This window comes from Rousettus aegyptiacus, unplaced genomic scaffold, assembly GCF_014176215.1.
Source record: "Rousettus aegyptiacus isolate mRouAeg1 unplaced genomic scaffold, mRouAeg1.p scaffold_m13_p_2, whole genome shotgun sequence".
NCBI lineage: Eukaryota > Metazoa > Chordata > Mammalia > Chiroptera > Pteropodidae > Rousettus > Rousettus aegyptiacus.
Genome location: NW_023416295.1, coordinates 119,017,963 through 119,042,669, shown reverse-complemented (window position 1 = coordinate 119,042,669; position 24,707 = coordinate 119,017,963). Strand labels below are relative to the sequence as shown.

At 39.6% G+C, this 24,707-nt stretch overlaps 1 protein-coding gene across 13 annotated transcripts in view; it reads right to left on the bottom strand.

Annotated features, from left to right (window-relative positions):
- The window catches only part of GRIP1 (glutamate receptor interacting protein 1), a 585,894-nt gene that overhangs the window by 231,285 nt on the left and 329,902 nt on the right, over positions 1–24,707 (bottom strand). Inside the window, exon 1 of one of the 13 annotated variants that reach the window (XM_036238011.1) lies at positions 2,619–10,503. The exons of 9 other annotated variants lie outside the window; for them this stretch is intronic. In XM_036238011.1, coding sequence (XP_036093904.1) covers positions 2,619–2,673 — 55 coding nt within the window. In that variant the 5' untranslated portion in view covers positions 2,674–10,503. Of the gene's footprint in view, positions 1–2,618; positions 10,504–24,707 lie in introns of those variants that run through there. 3 more of the 13 variants (XM_016148488.2, XM_036238012.1, XM_016148489.2) reach the window with 3 other exon arrangements.

Genomic DNA, 24,707 nt, shown 5'->3' with positions numbered 1-24,707 from the left:
TTTGTTAAATGATCAATAGATGAATAAAGAAATCTAAAAAATGAGTAAAATACTAAGAATGTGGTTATGTGTAGAAAGTAGTTTCCCTTTAATTATATCCTTTTCTCCTAAGAGAATTAAAACCATATTGTAATTGCCATACTGCTTTTTCTTGTGGGTGACATCAACCACAAATAGCAAAATAGTCCCTCCCCCGCTCTAAGATCTGGGTAAGATTCTAGCCTTGAGGGGGTCTAATAAAGATCCTGAAACATTTGCTAAGAGCTCACAGAAAATTCAACAATCCTACCACTTTCAACAAGGCCAATCCAATTCATTTCAACAGACAACTAAGGACCTACTATGTTCAGGCGCAAGGGTAAATATCTGGAGGAGGTATACTAGGTGCAGTCCTCATGAGTATGAAGAAATATGCGGGTTCAGGGGTGAGGGTGAGGGTGTGGGAGTAGTGTGGGTAGGGAGGATGGAACAGGAAAGAAATTTCATCCACATGCATAGCCACATTACTCCCTCCCCCAAAACAGAAAACCAAAGGAGCATTTAAGATTGTAATTACCTATATTTCCTGGTTTCAGTATTATAGCCTAAGAAAAATAACCCTACAAGGAATGGTGGGGGCATTGGGACTCAGTGAATTCACTCAGGAACAACAGGTTGCACTGATGGGACTTGAACTTTGTTTGACAGGACTGTAAAGGGTTGGCAAGGTAAGGCATTCTATTACTCAGGCACACTCTTGGCCAACATTCGAACATCCAGTCAAACGCACAGAAGAGCCAAATTACAGCAAATTGATTCTACATAGAGATTTTATTTTAGTCATTAACTGGCAGTCTTCAGCTAAATACCAAATAGAAAGAGCAGATCTAAAGGTTTAAAAAAAGAACTGTGAACTGTCAACCACAAAGACAGTATCAATATTTTCCTCATTTATCTAGATTTTTAATTACTGTCTTAGTAAACATTTAAATCTCCTTTCTCTGTATGAGATCAATGCTTCCATAAGACTCAGAAAACTGAAAGAAGTTTAAAAATATTTGTAAGAACTGAAAATTGTTTGGGTTCACTATCACCCTGCTATGGGATTTATAAAAGAATTTCTAATATACCTGAATAGAAAATATCCATTGTTCATGATTATAATATAAAAGAAGCACCAACTTCTCAACATTAAGGTAAGCAAATGCTAAAATGAGTTAAGAAAAAAACTTTTAAGAATGAGAGACCTTTAAAAGTCTTAGCCGAAATCATCTCATAAAGATGTCTTTTAATAGTGATTCATAAACAGAAATTGTATGTTTGTATCAACTGCAGAAGGTAAAACAGAATTTACTACCCCATGCTAACAGCCCAATTTAAAATGGATAGTTTTTCCTATACTCCCCACAAAGTACTTTTAAAGAACTAGCTCTGCTATCCAAACAATTTGCAAAAGCGTGTGATTAAGTTGGGCTATAGTATTTATTTTCTTTCTTGTTATCAACTCATGATCTTTTTCTCACTATTTGCTTTGTGTTCATTCTTCTGCCAAATAAAATATTAATTGCATTTTTAGGTGCACTGCTGGTGATCAAAGAACTCTGATATGTCAAGCTAAATGGATAGAAATAGCATCCATTAACATGTTTATAGGTTCAGAGTTTCTAGAGTATAATTACATCTATTAATTACTTGACAGTACTCTAAATTACAGGCTAAACAAAAAAAAAAGAAGGCATTTGCAGCTACATACTTTTACCCAAAGTAAAGTTTTCTTATTTTTTAATAATAAATTCTCTCTAAGGAAGAGTCTATCTAAAAGAAATAAGGCAAGAGGGTTCATATATCTGTATGTACCTAAGGCAAGCCTTTTAAAGCAACCATTCACTAACTTTGGAATAGAACGCACACAAAGTAAACGAGATGGCACAGACAGAGTGATTTCAAAGAAAAGCATATTTTAAGTATTACAGAGATTTGATTAATATTTTAGAGTTCAATTTCGAGCTAGTAATTCTTGATGAGAGACACAGAACAATCATTTTTACTTTCAAATAAACTTCTTCAAATATCACCTAAGACCAAAGCATTTCGAATTACCTACATTTCTGAAAATGCAATTCCAACACGTAAAACAATTACAGCCATCCTGGGGTAAAACTCATGAGATGTTGGACATTAATAAAATAAACGATAATTCTGTGGATTCACCAGCTGTGCGATTCCTGAAGCTGCCAGCTGCATTTAGTTCATGTGTCACGGAAAAGACAGTAATACACACTTGAAGCCTCTTGACCAGTTAATCAGCAAGCAAAACGATGGTTTCCCACAATAACTTCAGCACCGGACCCAAACACATTTTCCTTTTGGCAATGAATGAAGTCGTTAAGAAAAAAAAAAAGGAAGAAAAAACCACACGAGCCGGGTTCATGATTTCAGCATGAGCACGACCAGGATGTAAGGATGGAAAGCAAAGCCGAGTCTACCTGCACATATAGATCTATACATATTTCCCTGAGTTCTTTGTTGCCTGATAGTAAATTGAAAAGGCAGTCATATTTGAAAGTAAAAACCATTAAACTGTGTTTATAGGCTACTGCAACAGACTCGGTGAGTGAATAACAAGGAAATCACGGTACCTTTAGTAAGTCGCCTCAGAATTTGACAACGGCATTTAAAAGAGACAGCTATCATTCTTGCTCACTGCTTTCTGTGGCAAAGTGTACTCAGGGATCTGCTCTGGTGGCTGCAGCAGCAGCATATGAATTCCTTGCGCACATACCAGGAGAAAGGGAGTCCCAGTGGGGAGTGACAAAGCTTAATTCCTCTTGGCTGATGCAGAGGTCCGCTACATGTCATCTGGCAGAGCTGTGTCATTCACTACTACTACCACCCCTGCCCGCCACAGCCTCCTCCGCCTGCACAATCACAATGGCTTAGAAAGTAAGGCTGTTTCGATAGCAACGAAGCACCAAATTGTTAAAAGCAGGGACAACGCTGGCAGAGGAGCCATTCCATAAATCTCATACTAAGCACTGAACGATGCATTCAGTTTTAGGCAAAGGGCTATGCATTTCAGCCAATTCAGCCACCCCCTCCCCTTTCCAGCTCAGCATCAAATCCGTGTGCTTTATTTATGTGTCTCATTTAGCAGGAACTGTAAGTGGAATGCTTGCTCTCTTACTTCAAGAAGAAATGTGAGTGTCATATACTATGTTCTTTTAACAACAAAAAAAGAAGGCAAAGGAGGGAGGCAGCTTATCTTTGAGATTCAGTAGAGAATAATAGTTTTGCCTACATAAGGGAAGTAGCCCTATGATAGCATCAGAAAGATAGACTTGTGTAGTACTTTACAAATCTATGAGGTTCAAGGAAGTCTAGGTTTACAGATGAAATGCAAGAAGGGCTAAGGGAAAGGGCTCAGGCAAGGCAGATCATCAGGCACATGGAGTCCCAGACCCTTTACTCACCCTTACCCAAAAAGGACTTGGCTGGAAAGCAACACAGTCAAGACTGTTTCTAAAGATACCAGGAATAAAAGCAAACAAGGCCAGGTAGTTTGATTTTTAATGGACCTTATTATTCTATGCCCCAAACAACCCTTCCCCAACCCATTCTTCTCATTATGCAGATAAAACAGTCTTGTGACAGAGCAGATATTTGTGAGTATCTGCTCCAGTGGAGTGAAGAGCAAATTAACAAACCCTTCACAATCCATTCACAAAATGACAAGAAGGTGGAGCACATTTCTTCACCTGCCAGCACCAGCCTACTCACTCTACAGCGAATACAAACTAACATGGAATTTTAATGGAAATCCAAGAAGCTCCCACAAGAGTTAACACAAAACCAAAAAATAATGATACATTTGGTCAGGAACTTTAAAAAAATCAATTAGTCAAAATGAAAAAGCTATATCACTGTCCAAACGATTTGATTAATATTTCTAGGACTATATGAATTATTCATAGTTATTCTATACTCTGAGGCTGTACAAAAACCTTTCAAGCTGGTTTGTAAAATAACTTCCAATATTCCAAATTTAGTGATAGATCTTTCTTCTCTCCATTCATAAATTCTATATTAAGTCAAACAATTTCAATCCACTGATATTGAAATGCATATGCCTTCTATTTGGGGGTGCAAAGAAAAATAACTTTGGCGTGAAAAATAGTCAAATATCATAAACATCTACTTCAAAGGTTTTGGAAAAGCACAGAATTCTCTTAACAAGCATGGTCTCGCTAAAGCAGTCGGCCACAGCTAATCAATAGGTAAGTAAATTAAATGGGTTGTATTGCAGAATCAAATTTTTATAATTGTTCCAATTAGCCTAAATCTGTTTTGAATTTCAACCCATCTCATTTTCATCTCTATTAGGTCATCACTAGTAATAGTTTAGCCTCCTTGATACTTTTTTCTCTAACAGAAATATACCTGAGTGCTAAAGAATTGGGTTATTACCTAAAGGGAGATAAATATTTATAGTCAGCCCCTTTAAAGAACCATCCCCAAATTTACCATCTTTCTTTAAATCCAGGCACTGAGAATATGCAGCTGTCAAATAGCGTTAGTAAAATCTTCCTCATAGAATATCACCGTTCCAGCCCATTATACTAATGTCTATTCAGATAACACTCAAATTCATACAGGAATCTCTTGACCCCCTGCTATTATGCCTATTCAGATCTAATTTGCTTCTTCCTTAAGGCTAAAATGATCAAATATTTCCCCTTTTACTAAATCATTCATTTTTTTTTTTTTTTTTAAAGATTGTCCTCTGGTTTAAGAAAGATCTTCAGAACTACTATAAGGTCCCATTTTTCCAGCAGGAGAGTAAAAAACCCATCCTGAGGCTTTCTGAAAGGTTCCTGGGGGCTCAAATTAAAGATTTTTTTTTTTCCTCTTTGGATATTGTGGCTGCCAATCCATATATATCCTATTATCCAGCTCAGGCTCAGCCCTAGGAATCTTATAGAAATAGAGCCATCTGGGAATAACCATTTTCCAGGAAATGAAGGTATTACATGAAAAAAAGTCTAGTGAACCAAGAACCTTTAAGCGCAGTTACACTTAATGGTAGAAGGCAAATCTAGAGTTGATGACTTCAACCTCCTTTTCTCCTCGTCCATGTCCCTCTGAAGCACAGATAATTTGTCCAGAACCATGGTGACGAGAAGGAACCAGAAACAGAGGCAGTTAAGACAGTTTACTCCAGGTGCCAGGCCATTACAGACCAAGTTTTTGCCAGCGGAATCCATTCTGACTGGACAGCTCGTCCATTCTGACTGGTTGGTGTCTTTGTCATGCTTTTAAAAAACACTTCATCACTCTGCTAATGACGGTAACATACTAATTTCATCACAGGATGGGGGCTAGGAATGCAGCCCAAAAAAGAAAAAATAAAAATAAACACAAAACAAAACCCTTCAGACTGGCTCAAGGATTCCAATATATTTTCAAAACTATTCCACAGCACCATCAGCAGGTGAAACAATCCCCTCTACCAAACACATACAAATTAACTTAATCTGCTAATTTTTCTCATCTTGATTTTCTTCCATTTTATCCATTCTTCTATATAACATCTCTACTCCCCAAATAAAACACTACTGTTTGCAGATTCTTCTGATTCTTAACAAGAAAGAATGATCACAAAACCACAAGTTTCCTGCCATATACCTACATCTGGGGAATTCATTAAAAAAAATAATAATGGGAGTTACTTTCATATTAAGTACCCTTACTACTTTTTATTATTAGAATAAATTTGATTAAACTCCTAAAATCACTTGTAGCTTCTTCCTCATTTCAACTGAATTTGTATATCTGTTACAAAATACATTTGACAATATCCCATTTATTTGAGTATTTATCTATTACCTTTCTCTTTCTTTGAACACAGTTGATTCAAAATGCTTAACATGTTTAGGTCATTATTTAAACAACACAAGACACATCCTGAATTGGCTAGTGTTGAACACATTGATCCTCCCTTCATAGTAACTGTCAGGCATATTCCAAGTCTTCAGGGTATTTTGGAATACAAGGCTCATGGAGATCTTAAAATGTGACCAGTACCCTTTTTAGCTCCTTATGGGAAATTTCACTGATTCATTCTTAGCTTATAAGAATCAGTCATTTTTAGTTTCCTTTTCAAATATACTGGAAGCAATTATGAGCCTCAAACATGTTATAATCCTTGTGGCCACTGTGTGCCACTTAATTCACGGAGTGTGTCAATCTGAGCTCAAACATCAGGGCTCCAGCAGAACTTGTGAATGCCGAGCTGCAGCTGAGGACTCTGAGAAGCAGGAAAAGCAAGACCGAATTCACTCACAGAGATTTTCAGGGTGTGAAGATTTGGTGTAATGGCCCAAGACAGGATTTATTAGGCATTAAAAATATATATTTTATGAGAAAACATTTTTGTAGAAGTAATGGCGCCCTGTAGGAAGTGTCATTAGGGCATACTCTTGCAAATCTGGGGTGATTAAAAAACACTTAGTGACTCTGAGCCTCTGGTGCCTTGTGATAGAAAAAGGTGGGTATAACACTCAGGCCATGTGTTATTTGCTTAGCCAGTAGGGGCTCTAACGCCCTTCATGATGTCAAGGGAAGAAGGTTGCCTCCATTTAACGTGAGAGGGCCAGGAAAGCTCCCAAAAAGGTAAGACCTTAGAAATTTCTCAGCTAAAATCACCTGGTGGTGAATTTTAAAGAAAAGGATATATAGAAAATGAGAAATGCAGTACAAAAGGAAACATACCAGAAATCATCCCCCTAAAAGCCTAGGCTAAGTATGACTATTTACTGAGGCGTTATGTAGAGAGAAGATGGTGTCATGGCCGAAAGCCCGGGCTTTAGAATCAAACTGATTGCCTTCGAATCCTCTTTTTACCACTAAATGGCTGTGTGGCCTCCAGCAAATTTGTTAACACCTCTGTTCTTCATGTGTAGAATGGGGGAAATCATTTCTAGGTTTGTTTTAATGATTAACTGAGTTATTTGTGTAAAGTGCCTAAAACAGAGAATACCAAAGGTTTTAATAGTTACTATGTATCTGGTCAGGAATACAATTGTGTAATCTGGCATTTGATTAGAGCCCAGACTCTCGAGGAAGGAGTTAGGATTAACAACCAAAATGAATCTCTTTTCCATGAAGTCTTCCGTGATTGCCACGATATGAAGCAATTTATCCCCCCTTAACTCCTGATGCTTGTTCCCGCTCCCATGCCTTTTCTTTTTCCTGCTCCTAAATGATAGAATTCCCCCAAGTTCTGTCACAGCATCTTGGTCTCCTCCTACAGCATCTTACCCACGCCCAGGACTCTAGCAATCACCTCTCTGTTTGACTCCCAAATTGCAGTCTTTAACCCAATTTTACTCTCATTCTAAACCACCTTCTCCGATCCTTGATTCCCATGTCTGTGGGTGCCCTTCATGACCATCTCAAACTAGCCTCGAACCAAATCTATTCTAGCTCCTCATTTTATCCCCAACAGGATGCCTATTCCTCCTCCGTGAATCCCCCGACATAGGAGTTTTCTCTTATAAACATTTATTGACTGTTTTGTTCTAGGCACTGGGGCATGGAGTTCCAGATGGGGTACACCAGCTAACTCATCCAAACTCAGTGGCCAATACTTTTCAAAGTTTTATTACTATCTGAGTATCTCTATGAGAGTAGCATTACTCTTCAGATTTTAGTGCTAGTCATTTCAGGGTTAAATTTAAAGGTTAAATTAAATTTAGAGTTAAATTTATATGTAATCTCATGTATTAGCATAACATATAGCCCAAGCCATGTCAAATACTTGTAACCAACAATTTGCACATCACTTGCAGATAACTATATTATTTGAAGAACAAAGAAAAATGGGAACAAAGAAAAATAGGAGCGGTTCTATAGTTATTAAAATGAAAAAAACACTAACTGTAGGAACATAAGCTGACTTGAAGGAATGGCAGTTTTCCACACCCACAGGATATATCCATGAATTTATGTGCTACTAAGGAGGCAAGAAACTTAATTCAAAAGCTCAACCATAAGAAATGGTGATGTGTGCACAGATACCAGGTTAGATCAAGGGAAGAAATGATATTTCTAAAAGAGGGTCAGTTGAATAAGGTGGTTATTTCCGGTACCCTCTCCACACCCATTCTATTGCCTTATTTTCTCCCAGATCAGTCAACACCATCTAACACACCATTTATTTTAGTCATTTATTGTCAGCCTCCCTGCCCCAATGCCTGGAACTTTTTTTAAAATGAAGGCAAGATTTTTTTTTGGTGTATTTTGTTCATTTTCTAGAACAGTACCTAGCACATATTCAATATTTTTCTGTTCAATAAATAAATTTGAGGGCTTTCCCTTCTAGTAAACTTCCTTTCTAAGCAATACTATTTCTAAGGTTCTTCTATTAAAAAAAAATGAAGTTAGCAAATTACTATTTTAAAAAAGCTTTGCTACTTTAAGAGCAAATTGTTCCAAATAACAACATGTTTCTTGAAGACTGCCAGTTTCTGGAAGAGGAAAAGAGAAAGAGAAGAGAGAGAGAAAGAGAGAGAGAGAGAGAGGTGTGCTATGCGCCCTCCTTTCCAGAGCACACCTCAGATTTATTCCTGGTGCTTCTGACAAGATGATTCATAAGGACCCTGTTGTTCTCCAAATACGAAGAAACACACAGCCTAGCTAGTTTTTCATAGAAGCCAAAGGCAGCAAGAGCAACAAAGGCAAAGGGAAGATAAAAGATGCTAAAATAGAAAGGAATTCTCTCTTTAGTTTGGCTTTGTGAATGAGGAAAATAGCAAATACATACTCAAGCTGATAGTTACATTCTGATCTCACAAGCAAAATTATTGCTTGTCAAGAATATAATGTATCTCTAAAGATGTGTCTGTTTTTTAAAGTTTCTATATCCTGTAACACATGGCTAAAATACTTTGTGATTCCATTTTCAAAAGGGCTTTGTATGGTAACAATTAACAATTAACCTCCAAATTGACCTTGCAACTGTTTTAGCTGTTATTTTGACAGCTTTTATTTTGTGGATATAGCAGTTAAGCTTTCCACAGTAAGAATGTGTGCATTATACAACAAGCAAACTACAGTAACACAACACCTCAATTTTAAGACACCTTACTCATTCAAATAAAATTGAATTGACAATATTTTAAGGTATCCTCTAGATACATGAAAATCTAAACAATTTAAATAAAATAAGGGAAAAGTAAGTCTTGAGACAATGATCATATCTAATATAATGAAAAGGACAAACTCCATTTCTTCAAGCAATGTGAAAAACACATGCAATTGGGTGGCAAATTTCACCACTCACTAGAATATTTTAATCAAATAACACTGAAATGATGGCGAAAAATATGAAAAAGGAAAAGTACACATGGGAAATAGGATGGCAGAATTGAAAGATGTACTAAGGAGACAGAAGCTTCAGGTTAAAGTTCGGATGCAGTCACAGATTGGCTGTTTAATTGGTTGTTTAATCTTGGGTAAAATTTCCTGAGAACCTCCTTTATGCCAGCCAATACAACGGGCCCTGTGAATACAAAGGTGAAACAGAATCCAATCTCCTGGCTGGAAAAATATATTAGTGGGGGATCCAATTCCAAAAGCTATATACATAATCCACAATGCTAACCAATAACTATGAAATCACTTTACACAAAATGCCACGTAACTTTATAAATTGCTTGTGCCTTTGCAGCATCAACGGTCCCCTCCCTTTTAGAGAACAAAGGCAAAGGGAAAGTAATCTCGCACCTTGATTTTCTTTTGAGGACCCACTCTCAGTCCATGTGGTGAGAATGGAGTGGGCACTTCCTCTAGCTGTCCCTCCACGGTGGGCCGGGCAGTATCTTGACCAGGTGGAGCATGCCATCCCTTTAGCCCCACGGATTGGTCCAGAACTGGCAATCATAAAACTTAAAGCTTAAATCATAAATCATAAGCCTGATGAAATGCAATTCCAGGATTTTTGTCAGAACTACTGCAAAGTAGATATTCTCGTTCCACAGGGAATGGTAGGTTACGAGCCTCGAGCTGCCATTTTATCCCCATATTTTAAGAAGTTGCCCTTGAACCATGCCAAGACGGAGGAAAAGAGAGTCAAGAGATGGAGAGTGACAGATCCTGGAGATGCTGTTGGAACATCCAGATCCATCATTCCTAAAGTCATACGACCCTGAACTTTTTGCTGAGGTTTGTCCGTATTGTTACCATTTTGCTAATCCAGTTTGAGTTGGTTATCTGTCGCTTGGGATCAGAAGAGTCTTGACTAATAACTCTTTCTAAGCTTTAGATTTTTGATTGGTAAAAATAAGGACTTCGTATCTCTAAAATTTCTTACAGTTCAGCTCGTCTATTAAAATACTGAATTCATTGATCTTACAGAGTTGTTGTGGTGAACAAATGGAATAATGAATAAAAAGCACTTTGTCAATTTTAAAGTGCCCTATGAAGAGTATAGGGGTTTATGAAAATTATAACATTCACATATATATGTATGTATATATGTATATAAAATTATATGTGTCCATATATGTGTGTGCATGTGTGCAAATGTGTGTACTGAAAAAAAAAATTAGGAGGCTCCAGAGTCCACTCTACTTATAATACAGTTATGGAAAAACAGACTCAAAAAATGAGGAGAAAGGTCTTCCTCCTGTGGTGCTTCTCTCATAGGAAACCCACATTTTATCAAATTTCAACAGGTTTCTACTAATCATATCCTATCCTCTGAAGCTCATTGCCGCACCTCTGAAGGGACTTTCTCTCTCACATAAGAATCGTGTCCATTGTTTCTCACTTTTTCCCCCCATAAAAATAACATTAAAGGGCTCCGTGGGGATATTTAGTAAACACTTTCAACCACTGATCATTGACTCCAATAAAAAAAAAAATTCAAGGTGTTTCTTTCATTTTCCTCTAAAAGAGGAAATGACCCTCTAATAATGCTTAAAGCGGGAAAAGGACTTGATAAGATGGAGGGAACAGAGAAATAAGAGGGAAAAGGAGATAAAGTTGGTATAGAGGGACATTCTAAATTGGGTCCCTTTCTCTCATCAGGCATCTTAAGATTCATTTCATGAGCCACTTGTGATCCTGCAAGAATGGAGTTGCTGTTGTGTTCTGGCTGCACATCGGGGCAAATAGCTACTAGAGGGCAGCAAAGGATCAGAAACGGGAGTGCTGGATTCAGGCAGGCTGTCTGGAACTGACCAGGTGACCAAACTCAGGCCAGTGAACTGGAGAAGACCTCAGTCCAGCTTCCCGTCATAGGACAGGGAAGATTAGCTTGCACGGGGCCTCTCAAGGTTCTCACATGGCTTATGACAAAGGCTGTGTTGACAGCAATGCAAAGACTTACCTGAGTATCCAGTGACAGAGGGCACAGGTAGAGAGTCTACAAGAAACTGGGGACATAGGAGGACATGAAGGGGGACCCAAAGGTGGGGAGGAGGTTACGGAAACCTGGGTTCTGGCAGAATTCAGGGGACCTATTAGGTCAATTGGTCATGATGACTGTTGTCATCTTTCCATCATTACTACCATTGTCATCATCATTATCATCAACATGGCTGGCACTTACACGGAGCTCCCTGTGTGCTGAGCACGGTCTAAGTCTCACTGAAGGAGAAATTATTATCACCCTATTTTGCAGTTGAGGGCACTCCTTTCTGCAGTTGCCCACTGGACTTTGCAACGATGATGGTCAAGTCCCCAGGGGCCTGGAAGCTTCTGAAGGACACAGTCAGTCTTTATTTGAGGGTCTTAAGGCAGTGGGTTCTTAACAATTTTTTTCTTACATAGAAGAAAGAATGAATGAAGAAAGAAAGAATGAATGCATATGAGGAAAGAACTGGAAGAACAAGAATGCGCTATTTCAAAATGTATAGTCAATAAACATTGGGATATAATCACAAAAGAGCTGCAGCTCTCGGATGTGTGTGTCCAGAGAAGAGAACTAATGGAGGACCCTCTACCCCAGCAGCTTTCACTTGGAGGAGATAATCGCTACCCCTAGACCTTTTCTTTCTTATGCCCTTTCTTCTATTAGAGAAGTTGAATAAAGAGACATTTTAGAAAACATATTACCTAAGAGCTGGGGGTAGGCACTGCAAGTGTCTGGCATACACCATTCTGAAATAGGCTGGGGCTTTCAGGTGTGAGGTCACTATGGGTCAGGATGTTTCAGGTCCATCTGGGAGGCCTTGGCTTGAAAGCTCTATTAAGCAGGGTCAAGTCCGGGGCCTCTCTCACCATTTCTCAGTCCTCCTACAAACTTCCGCGTGCTTTCTGCAAGCATAGCTCTTGGACATCTGATCTCTGTCTTTTGGGAGTTTCCTTAGAAAGTTTTAGAAACACCAAGGCTTTAAAAAATGCCACAATAGTATTTTAAGTGCCAGTAGATTCCAAATATACCTAGACCAGTTTAGCCACAGGGAGCTCTTAAAAATATCTGGAGGAACAACAGGAAATCAACTTCGCATATGAAGTATACAAACAAAAAATTTTTCTTCCATAAAGCAAGAAAAGTCAAAACATTTAATTAAAAATAAAACAAAATTTTGCTTTAAAAAATTTACAAGATATAAATAAAATACACTTTCCAAAGGTGGTTAGAGCCATCAACTTTTACCTTTCCTGTGGTATAGCTCTCTGACTGGTTTTTAATAGCTTGACTATATTATCTACTCGAATACTACAATGCCCTCAGAATGCCCTTGCTCACTCCATATTTTGGCGTGTGAGTCCCAGTGGTAAAGAAAAGAGTTGTATTTACTGGCATTTTTAAAAAAATCCCAAAGGAATCTTCCTTTTAGCTTCCTATCTAATGTTTTATTTTGAGGTCTGACATTAACACTAGTCCCCAGGAAGAGAGGTGTTCTACAAATCCTCTCTCTGAATGTGTTTGGGGAGGGAAGGACGGGAGCTCAATCGATCAAAAGGGAGTCAGAGGAGGATAGAATGTTTTGCAGAAACGTATGCTAATGGCCATGCACCAACCGCTAAGACCCACTGCTTACAGGAAGCATAAACTGGTGAGCTGATGGAAATGCAAGGCTGTAAAGTAACAGCCAAATCTACTTTCTTTTTCCCAATAAGAAGCTTCTTCTAAGTAGGAAATTAGAGACCTATCTGATATAATTCATGGCGTGCGACAGCTTTGGAGTAAATTCACACTCTGTCCTTTCCCTCCCTCCCTTCTTCAGTTTTCCATTATCCATCTCACAGCGGGGTTCAGATATCAGCATTGGCACCAATAGGCGGAACTGTAAACAAGTGCATTCCAGAAATCACTGCAGGCTCTCATGTCATAATCCCATCCTCGTGATTCAGACACAGACTCCACGTTACTGCTGTGGATTAAGTCGATTCTCTGTCATCATGACTGTAATTTCTCACTTATGTCAAGAGCTTATTCTGTACAAATCTTTAGGAAGCCTCACTCACGTGAGGGGGTTCGGATGAAACCAGAATTTGAGTGGCGCACTAAACTGTCGCTTTCTTTTTCAGCACCGCTGTCTTAATTCTAACATACCTCTTTCGACTGCTGTGATGACAGTCAGGGACAAACTCGCTGAGAAACAAAAGACAAGGCCATTGATCACCATTATGTGGAAATCTCATCTAGTGAAGGATTTATGATCTGCTCATTTCAGGGGAGATTTAAAAAACCGAGAGATTGAATAAAGCATCTTGGGGGGGTGCATGGAAATGAGATGGATTTCACAGAAGGCCTGGGGATGCCAGTGCTCGGTGAGAAGTGCCCCCTCACCATGCCAGCGTGGGGAGGTCTGTCCGCGACCACTAGCCCCCCAGCTGAGAGATACGTGAAGAGCGAGCAGTACCCAGGGCATGCAAAGGCGGTCAGAGTGGCACAGCAGTTCAGAGTTCTGGCTCTAGAACCAGACTGCCTGGGTTTGAATCTACGGTGGGCTACAGCAAGTTACTAAACAGCTCTGTGCCTCAGTTTCCCTAGCCACTCATAGGATTGCCATAGGATTAAATGAGTTAAGACTTGTGCCTGACACACAGTAAGTAGTACGTAAGTGTTCACAAAACCAGTATTAACCTACCTCGCAGGGCTGTTGAGATGGTTAAAGGAGTTACTGTGAAGAGAGCCTTTAGAACAGCACTTGGTGCCTAGTAGAAACTGGAGTGTTAGCCATTGTTATTACAAATGCTGTTATAATAATAACAACAGTTAGTAGTAGTACCAGTATTCCCTAACATGGTATGTCCCATGTCCCCCCAGCCCAGGAGAGCCAGGTCTTGAGCTTGTTCATCACAGGCTGATGTCTTAACCCAGGCTGTCAAACTGGCAGCTCAAGGGTCACATATGAAGAGTGGGTATGTTCGTTTCTCTGAGCTGCTCAGAAATGTTCCGAATCAGTTGTACACTTCAAACATTTTTGCAGTTCATTTAAAATTATAGATTTGTGGCTTTTCTTTAAAAATCCAGAGGTCACATCCTACACCGAGCCTGCATTCCTGCTGGGCCGGGCAGTGACTGCCTCTTTAGACATCTGGAGCATACGTTACGCAGCTCACCCCAGTCTCCACTAGGTTTACTTCATTCACTGTTATCTGCCTGGTCCTTGTAGGCAGGTGCCCCCTCCCCCACCCGCAATTATCCTAGGCCTCTTTGGGTGACATGCCCTCAGACAGAATGTGGTTTTTATGGCCCTGATCCCATCCAAGAATCTGATAAATATTAGGGAAACTCTCCTAATAAAATGCACACAAATTCATATGCTCACAGCACATAATAATTCCAGTGGGATCATGGACTCCCCCTCCTCCCCCGCCCCCCATTAAAGCCCAGTCATGGAAAAACTCCCAGCTCTAAGAGTTTATTCATGAACAAGAAAATTCCAATAATCCCCAATCTTCCTTAGATTACTGCTGAATCCACATCGTTGCAAGGGTTGAATTGATGATAAATTTAGTGGTCGATGTGGTTTCAGTCGAATTTGACATGTTCGTAGTAAAAATATCATATGAGCTTGTTATCTCATTTTACTTCCTAAACATTCCTCAACTCCATCATTTTTTCTCCACTGCTCCTCACTGCCAGGGTCACTGCTAGCCCAGATGGTACCATTTGTGAGCACTGGAAAAAGGCATCCCTTCCTCAAAACATCTTACTGCCATCTGCTGGGCGAAAAGTGCCACACTAATTAAATGTATTCATTATGTCTAGGATGATGACAGCCGCTAGGCACAGGGTCCTTGAGTAGTGCAGAGCTATATAGACTTTTCATTGTGCGCTTAGCTGTAAACAGGCTTGGCACGGATTGATCATTACTACAAAAGGCTGTTGTCCAGACGAGGCAGCAGAGAGCAGTGCCACAAGCTTTGCGTTTTTAAAAATTTTTATCTTTTGAATCACTTTTAGACTTAATGAGAAGCTGCAAAAATAGAACTGTTTCCACATGTCCCTTATCCAGGCTCCTCCAAGGAGTTTAGGTTTCACAGCCATAAACATCAGAGTTTGAATCATGATTCTGACAAAAATCTTAGCAGATGGGCACAGTATCTGCAAGTGATAAAGGCTCTATATGTATTATGTGTCATTATTATCATCTGTTATCATCAGTTTCCCTAATTGTAAATAAAGATAATAAAAATACCTAGTGTAGGGATCACATTAAATTATAGGTAAAGTGTTTAGTTCAGTGCTGGATATACAGTAATATTAATTGTTGATACTGGTGGTGATGTTAACTGTTTTAGTCCTGTGGTCTAATGTTCTTCCTCAGCCATGGTTATCTAGTGTATCTGTCATCCCAGTTTTCTAGGTATAAAATCATAAGTAATTGATGCTAATGAGATGCTTCATATCCCAGGAGTTAGATACCAATTCCTAGATAAGTAGGCATCCCAGTGACCAGGAAATGCCCAGAAGCTAAGGGGAGAATCAGCTCCGGGTAGAGGGTCTGACTAATAGGGACCTTCTACTTTTGTATCTTACCTGAAATTCGACACCTCTTGGAGTGCTGTTATTGTTTTATCTTCATTGGGGGGAAAAAAGGCAACTTTTTCTTATAAATAAAGGAGAAAGGCTTCACCGCATCTAGCTCCCCTGCCCCCGCCCCTCGCTTCCAAGTCATCTGTCCCTATCCAAGTCCTAAGGACCATCAGACTCCCAGTGCGGTGAGGTGTGTTAGATTTTCAACAGGGAAATTAGCAGCGTAAAGGACCTGGGCCCCTGGAATAGGCTCTGACTCCTCAAGATGGAGAAGTGATCAGGGCAAGTGTGAAGAGGAGCTTTGCTATTAGAAAGAAAGACCCTTTGCTGAAAGTCCTCTTAGACTGCTTGACACAGCATGCAATCTAAGCTTTTTCTTTACAGCGTCTGTTTATCCAAATTTTGACCAGGTGGCAAACTCTTCCCCTCTGCTCTCGGCAACAGTATGCAGGACAGAGAACACCTGTTCTATAAACGGACCGATTAGCCCGAGGTTGGCATGCACAGCACGGGCTTGGGGCCACATGTGGGGAGGAGATCCTGCCTTCTTGTTAGGGATTGGCTCTACTCCTCTTCTTGGCGTTAGTCCACATCCATGCGAGTGAGATTGATCCATGGGCATAAATCTGAAAGACCTTGCTAGGGATGTAGGAGGTTATTTTATCCCAAATCGCTACTATGTGCTGTAACGAATCTAATAGCAAATGTTCCAAGCACTGGGTAGGGTGCTAAAAGTAGAAAATGAGCACAATGGTCCTTGCTTTAAGGAGCTTCTTGGGGAGGGGGTTACTGAGGATGATAGAATGAAATGGACGTATCATTTACTCAATGCCTTTTCTGCAATGTAATTTACATACCCAGGATCGCTTCAAACGAGTAACAATAATTCAATGGGATACATGTTATAGTGCTATTGTCAACAGAGGGAACAAATTAGTGAGGTACATGGAAAAGTGAGAGAGTAAGGAAACTGTGTATCAGTTTCACAGTCAAGGTGGCACTGGAGCTGGCTCTTGAAGGGTAAGTAGGTGTTTGTTCATGGAGGAGGAGGCAAGTATTCTAGGCATACGAAACAGCATGCAGCATGGACAGATGGAAATGAAGCTTGAAAGAAATTGGAAGAACGAGGTGAAGAGGTGAAGAGAAAATCAAATTATAATTTAGCTTACTGCATTTTAGGGATGCTAATGATAAGCAAAGTTACTATTATGTCAACACCTCATTTTCTTAAGAGGCCATCACATTGCAACACTTCCCATCGGTGAGGTGCCTTACAAATTTGAGGTACTTTCAAGTCGACCCAGTGGACATAAAGAAGTGCAAGTCATACAACCCATTTGGCTCTCTAAATCTACAGATGCTAGTCCAAAGCTGAATACTAATCGAAAATTTATTATGGATGTATTAACAAAGAAGACATTCTACAAAGTCCTTTATTCTCAATAGACATAAAGGTCAGAGGCCATAAAGAATATGTTAGAAAAAGGCAGACTATATTAAAGATGAAAAAGAAATTTTAAAAAATAATTATAGAAATTTAGATCTAGGAGGAATGTTAGGCAGCCCATACCCAACAGAACATGGCACATGCTAAAAAAAATACTTGAATGACTGACTGAATGATTGTTCTACTTCGGTGGTATACCAACGCTGCCCCCTGGAGGTGGCTCTGGGTTCTGTAAAGCTCTATGTAACTTCTGTAATCAAAGTTTAAACTGCTATGAAGACAAGTTTGACCTATGCCTCACAGGTGCTTTATAAGCTTTGATAGTGAACGAATGAAGGAATAAGGAAATATATTAATAAACAGAATGGAATTGTTTGAAAATTACCAACCGAGAAACAAGAGAGTAAAATCTAAAAAAAAGGGAAGAAGATAAAAACTGAATTTAATTCTCTACTGACCTATCTCAAATTTCACCTTTGCCATATCTTGCTTTCTTTGCATCAAGAGAAGCATACAAATGACATTTTCCTCATTTCAGAGGGATGTGGGAAGGATAAATATATTAATGTGTGCAAAGCTTCCAGAGTTCCTTGGAGAGGGCCACTACAGGTATTAATTTCATTATTATAAGCTTCTTGTGAAAACACAGTTGTCACTCCTTTAAAAAACCATTTTTGAGGATATCACAAATATTTTCAACTAGAACAGGGAACGGGGTACGCGGCAATAAGAAAAACTGCAGACAAAACAACCCACCTGGTCCTCAGCCTTAGATTCACTTGGGGCTCAGTGTCGGGGCAGCCACAAACTTAAGACCTTACTTTAGGTTGTGTGGCAAAAGGCTGGGATGTGTGCTGTCAGTGATGAAACAAATTCATCTTTCTCTGTTTATTGAAAGCCCTAATTTCAAAATAAATTCCAGGATAGAAGGTATAAGGAAGACGAAAGGCAATGGTTTGGAAGGTATTCTAAATGGGTTATTCTCTTTGTAAGAAGTACTGACCCTATTCAAACTCCATTTCTCATGTCAACATTGCATAGAAATTACTCTAATCAGCAAATGCAAATCGAGATCCCTTCGGTATAAGAATAAAAGCTTATTGATCTACTTATTATTGATCTGGACCATACATCTAGATTCAGTTGGATCCTAGAACTATGGGAAAAAGAACTTCAATGCATAGAGTTAAATAGAAAAAAAATCAAACGCGAAGGTTTCTACAATATTTACACATTCAGACGATTTAAATACAAAAATGTAGTATGTTAGTACTGGTGAGGCTTGAGCAGTTAAATAACTAACATTTCCCACCTCCCTGCCCCATCTAAGATCAGAAATGAGAGAGCTGTGCAATGGAGTCAGGCAGGTAGAAAGCAAAGCATCTGCTTGTAATTAACAATGCTGATCTGGAGAACGCGGCTTCATGTGAGAATACAAAGGGCTGGCCAGCCCCTCCAAGGTCAGACGGACTTACACCGTCAATGTCACTAGCAGTGCTGAACAAGCACTGCCCCTTGCAGGAGGCCTATGCCTGCAGAATGTCAGGCACAGGGAGTGGAGGGAGTCAAGCAGAACAGGCTCCCACAGAGAGAAGGGAGGAGGGAGGGACGAGCCCAGGAGAGAGTCATGGAGCAGGGGGCAGACACTCCTGTCTTCCAGCTCAAGAGATATTAGAGACATGCAAAGAGTACTGTAGTGGCAACAGAAGTGAGGGTGTAACCCAGGCAGCGGTGGGGGAGGGAGGACACCAGAGAAAAGCTACTGGGTGCGTTTCAAAGGACAAGGAGTCAGGAAAAGGAAGGAAGAGAAGAGAGGTAAAGACGGTCCAGGTAGAGGAAGAACATCAATGAAGACACGGATCTGCAGAATGGTGTGGTATGCACTGGGACGCAAACAGTTCGATGCTGCTGGAGCTGTAAGTTCAGTCTGGGAGTGGCAAGGGGCGAAGCTGGGGAGGTGGGCATGAAAGGGTGTGGCTTGGGAGAGCTGGGAAGCACAAAGGAGGAGGGCTTCGGCATAGGTGGCAGGAGCCATCGAAGCTTTTCATCAGGGTGTAACACAGTGACACTTGATTTTCAGACACACTGCTCTGGTGGTTGTTGAGGATGGACTGGAGGAGAAATATCAGATCAGTGAGGAGAATATTCAAGTGCTTTCAGGGGCCTGAACTAAGATAATGGTGTCAAGGACCAAGAGGAGAGGATGGATTTTAAAAGTATTCTGTAAGTATGACTGGCAGAATTTAGGAAATGCTTCACTGCTGTCTGAGTCTTCCGGCCTCCTAGTTGTCCTTTTTCCAACCCATTTTGAATCCTCCACAGGCTGCCTAAGGTCCTTTCATGTGCCAGGTACCATGCTACATGCTTGACCTTCATGTTCATCCTCAAATTAAACCCAAGAGTACTAATAACTCCCGTTTGGCAGAAGAGGAAACTGAGGTTTAGAGAGGTTGAGTCTAAGAAGACCAATAAGTAAATGACAGAGTTGGAATTCTTATCTGGACAGTCTGACTCCAAAATCTGTGCAATTAACCAAAACAGAGTCTCCCCCTTTCTACACACGTTCACCGGGTCCTACTCCTCTACTGTTATTCCCCGATGTCATCCAGGTACCAAAACCGTCTCCCTCATCTCCACCACTTCTTCCTTTTTCAGAGCTGCCTCTTGGCCATTGCTTTCTCTGATGCTTTTCCACTGAGTAGCTCCTTGAGCTACCAACTTTAATTATACAAAAACACGTGAATTTTGTAAATAGGAAATATATGTACAACATTACAAATCCAAACAATCTAATTGGGAATAGAATAAAATGTAAGCTCTCTCCCAGATCCTTTCTACAGAAGCAACTACTGTTATCAGTTGATAGAATACTTCTGGAAAGAGATGTAAGACATATAAGAATAAACATAATACTCTTTGGGCTGCCCATAATGAGGATTTTCCCCAACTCATGCCTTCACTGCTCTCTTCCTCCGCTGGGTTCCTTCTATTATCCACAGAGCGGTGCCCCAGAGTTTAGCACACAATTAACATCAAGTTGTTTCATAAATATTAGCCCTGTATCCTTGAGGGCAATGGCTATTACATACATATCAGAATGTTAGACACACAGTAGGTGTTCAATAAATACCTGCTGATTAATTAAACATCCTTGAATTAATTAACTTCACGCTAGCTGAAATGTTGTATTTCATGCAAATCTTTTACAGAACCCATTCACATAGCTTTTACATGGTTACTTTCGCAATACCTATCTACCTAATGGGTTATCAATCTCTTTTTAGAATTCTAACTGTACAAGTAGTTGAGAAAAACTATCTTTGTAGATGCTGACATTATAGTGAATCTAAAAATCTAAATCTCAAGATATTCGAGAATTGTAGAACAAGTCACACAACACAAATTCCAACTCCACTTTGAAAATGCTTGGTTTTAAGTGATGGCAAGAAGGGGGTACAGATTCCCCCTGCAGTATGCCAACAAGGGTATTACTTCTGCCATTTCTACCTATTTACACTAGGCTATACACTCAGTTGGGCTAAATTTTAAATGTTTGCTCATTATATTCATGACATTCCATTAAAAGATCACGAGGCTCATTTAATTTACTCTTCAAGGGAATGAATCTCTGATTATCTGTCAGGGAAAGACCAAATGCTTCTTTTCACTGTGATTCAATGATGTTTTCATCGAATAATGCTATAGAATTATATTTTCCTTCTCTAATTTGGGATCTCTTATGTTAAATTCACTTCTTTTATTCTCTTGACAGCTTCCAGTTATGGTTTAAATACCTGGAGTTCTGCTTTCAGGGTAATAATTTTTGATCCTTATTTTTAATGACAGCAAAAGCTCTATGACAAGGTTCATGCGTATGGCTTGCTCTGTGCATTTTACAAGCCCAAAGAAAATTACATTTCAGAGAAGGTACATTTCCAATTACTAGGAAATGAGTTACAACAAAGTGGTCTAAGAGGCGGTGTAATAAAGACAACTTCAATTAAAAGTCACCTCGAACAAAGCAAAAAAAGCGACACAATGCGAAGCACACTAATAGCTATGAAGCTAAATACAGAGTAGGTGGCAGAGAAAGGAGGTTTCTTTCACATATGAGTTAATGAATCAGTCCATTTAACAAGAGGTGGATAGGAAAGGGTAAGGGTCTCTTCTGCCATCAATAGGAAGTAGTAGTTGGAATTCAATTGTGAAAAATGATTTCAGACAATTCTCGTTAACTTCAATCAGTTTTAAAGAAACGCCAGGAGACAAGTGAAGTGCAAGTGAGCACAGGCGCACACTTAACAACACCCTCACTCTGGTTCCCTAAATACTTACTGTGCTGCACACTGTGCCGGGGGGAAGAGGGAGGTCCTAGCTGTAACCTTTGGGGAGTAAAAACTTAGTTACAAAGCAGTGACTTCAAGGGTACAGTTAGCAAGGATGCTTGAAGCTCAGCAGCAGACCTAATAGCATGAGGTGAATGGAGAGAACAGAAAGAAGAAAGAGAAAAGCGAGTGAGGTCTCCAGGGCTTGAACAAAGATATAGAGCCTTCCTGGAGGGTGAACGCAATTCGGAAAGGCTTAAGCTTGCTGCCTGTGTGTGTGCCTATGAGTGTGTATGTGTGTGGGTAGGGGGCATCCACGTGCCTCTGTGCAGAGGGGGAAGTGGAGATGAGGTCAAAAAAGAGTTGTGGATTTCTAAGGCCTAGCTAGACGGTCCAGAAAGTCACAAACTTCAGAAAGATTTTAAGCCAGAGCACTGGCATACTGCATACGTATTTATATTCAAAAGATAACCAGGTGATCCCGCTGTGGAGGATGGATGGGAGAAGGCAAAGGGAGAGGAAGCCAGATCTGCTGGGAGGCTGAGGCAATAACCCCTGCGGCAGGTGATGAGAACCTGAACAAGGGCAGAGCCATTGCCGGGTAGAAAGAAAATGGAGATCCCAGGAACATTAGTGACAGGGACTCAACCGGACGAAACCAACGGGTGTGAGGAGAGAGGAAGAAAGAAGAACAGAGGATACTGCCCAGATTTCAAGCCCTGGTGACTGCTGGAAGGAAGGCAGAGGCACTCATGAAATAGAAGACAAACCAGGAGACGCATTTCAAACGGTATTACACATATGCGAAAGTATGAGTATCCGCTTTAAAGAAAAGCCATGGGCTGGGTGATGTTATGCCTATCAGACTTTAAAATATACAAATCTATAATAAAATCATTTGGGGGGAGATGGGAATGAGGAGTTATTGTGTAACAGGTACACAGTTTCTGAGCGACGATGCAAAGGTTCCGTCAACGGACAGTGGTGGCGGTTGCACAACATTGTGAATGTATTTGATGCTACTGAATTGTACGCTTTAAAAATGATACAACGAAATGATACAACAAAATCCATTTGACAAAGGAATGATGAATGCGCATGTGTAAATAAAAGGGAACAGACAGAGCTAATGAAGATTTTAGTATTTCGAGAAATGCAGTAGAATACATTAATACCAAAGAAAAAGAGGGTGAAATTGGCTATCTCCTCCAAAATAGTTGATTTAGATACATAGCACAGACATCAGAATGAACTCCAGCTCCATAAGCATAACATGTAAAAAAGAACATAAAATATTTAGAAAAACATTTAGGTGAATATTTGATCTATGGATAGAAAAGAACTTTAAAAGCATATAAGCAATGAAAGAAATTACAAAGAAAAATAGCAACACATTTTTCATAATTTAAATGATCCTAATATTAAATTAAAAGGTAAATCAGAATTGTAAAGAATTGACGCAAATATGAAAAAGGTTAATATTATTCTATGAAAAATACATGGAGATCAATAAAAAGTTCACTGAGATTCAAAGGAAAAAACAGACAAAAGATGTGAAGAAACAGTGCAGTAAAGGACAAATACAAATACACAATAATTTTATGAGAAACTCTTCGGCATCACGAATAATCACAGAACTACAATGCAGAACAATGAGATGTGATTTTCATCAACTAAATTAAGAATTTCCAATGCTTGCAAGCCCTCTGCACAATATGTACGCCTATGTACCATGGGATGGAGGCCCAATGAGTACCACTGTTTCAGAGGGCTCCCTGATGACTTGTATCAAAAACCTTAAAAATGTTCTCATTCCTTGATCCAGTAATTGCACTGTAGGGATCTATTCTAAGAAAATATTCAGAAATATAGCCAAGATTTTTGCATATCACCACAGTCTCTCTCTATTTTTTCCCCACTTAAACAATAAAGGACTTGTGGATCTCTTTGCCTGCAACATTTCTTCCCATTTCTCTAGATAATTCCTTCTTTTCCATCAGGTCTCGGTCAGCCATTCAACCTCGACCGCATTGCTATTCCTATCATACATTGCTGTAGCATCCTGCAGTCCCCTTTACACCAGTCATTATGCCAATATTGGCTGCTTTCCTCTTGTATGGATGTCTTGTGTTGACGCTAAGCTCCATGAAGATACACACACACACACACACACACACACACACACACACCCACCCATCACCTACTAGAGCCCTTAGTACAAAGCATTTGTCCAACAAATGCGTGAATGAATGATTGCCAAGAAATAGAATTGCAATCATTTTTACTTTTGTTTTTTCCTTTACTTCCCTAGGATTCTTTATAGATAATCTTATGTGACTCTTCTCTTCAGAAATAAAATGCATTAAAAACAGCATTCTTTTCATACAGTTCGCTTACTACATTAAGAGTCAACACTCTATAAACTGTGAAATACTTATTATGTAGGATTTAAAACTAATAAAAACATCTCTTTCAGATTCGTTTTTACTTTTTCAGTAAGAGAAAAATGAAAACAAACCAAACTACCCTTCCACCTGCAGGCTACCTACCCATGTTCAAGTTATGTCCATTCTTGTAACCTTCACTCTGTCCCCAAAGTCCACATATTCTTGGAGATGCCCAACATTACAGCCTTCATGTCATGGTTTTATGCTGGAGCTGTTGTTCTGAGAGCTTCTTGGTTGTGACCCTTAAATTGTGAGATCTAAGGATTTATTGCCACTGCAGACATACACACATTTACTTTGACAGGTTAAAACATACCATGTAAATAAGCAACATGGAGAAAAACTTGTTTATACTCAGTCTCTGAGTCTGATTAAAAATAGTAAACACAATTTTTCTTCTCTGAATAGCAGTGATTTTGCTGCCTGTGCCAATCACTAATTAAAAAAAACAGGTGAAAAACTTGCACTGGCCTATTTAGAGACAGTGATTGTGTCTTTAAGGAACCTCCTTG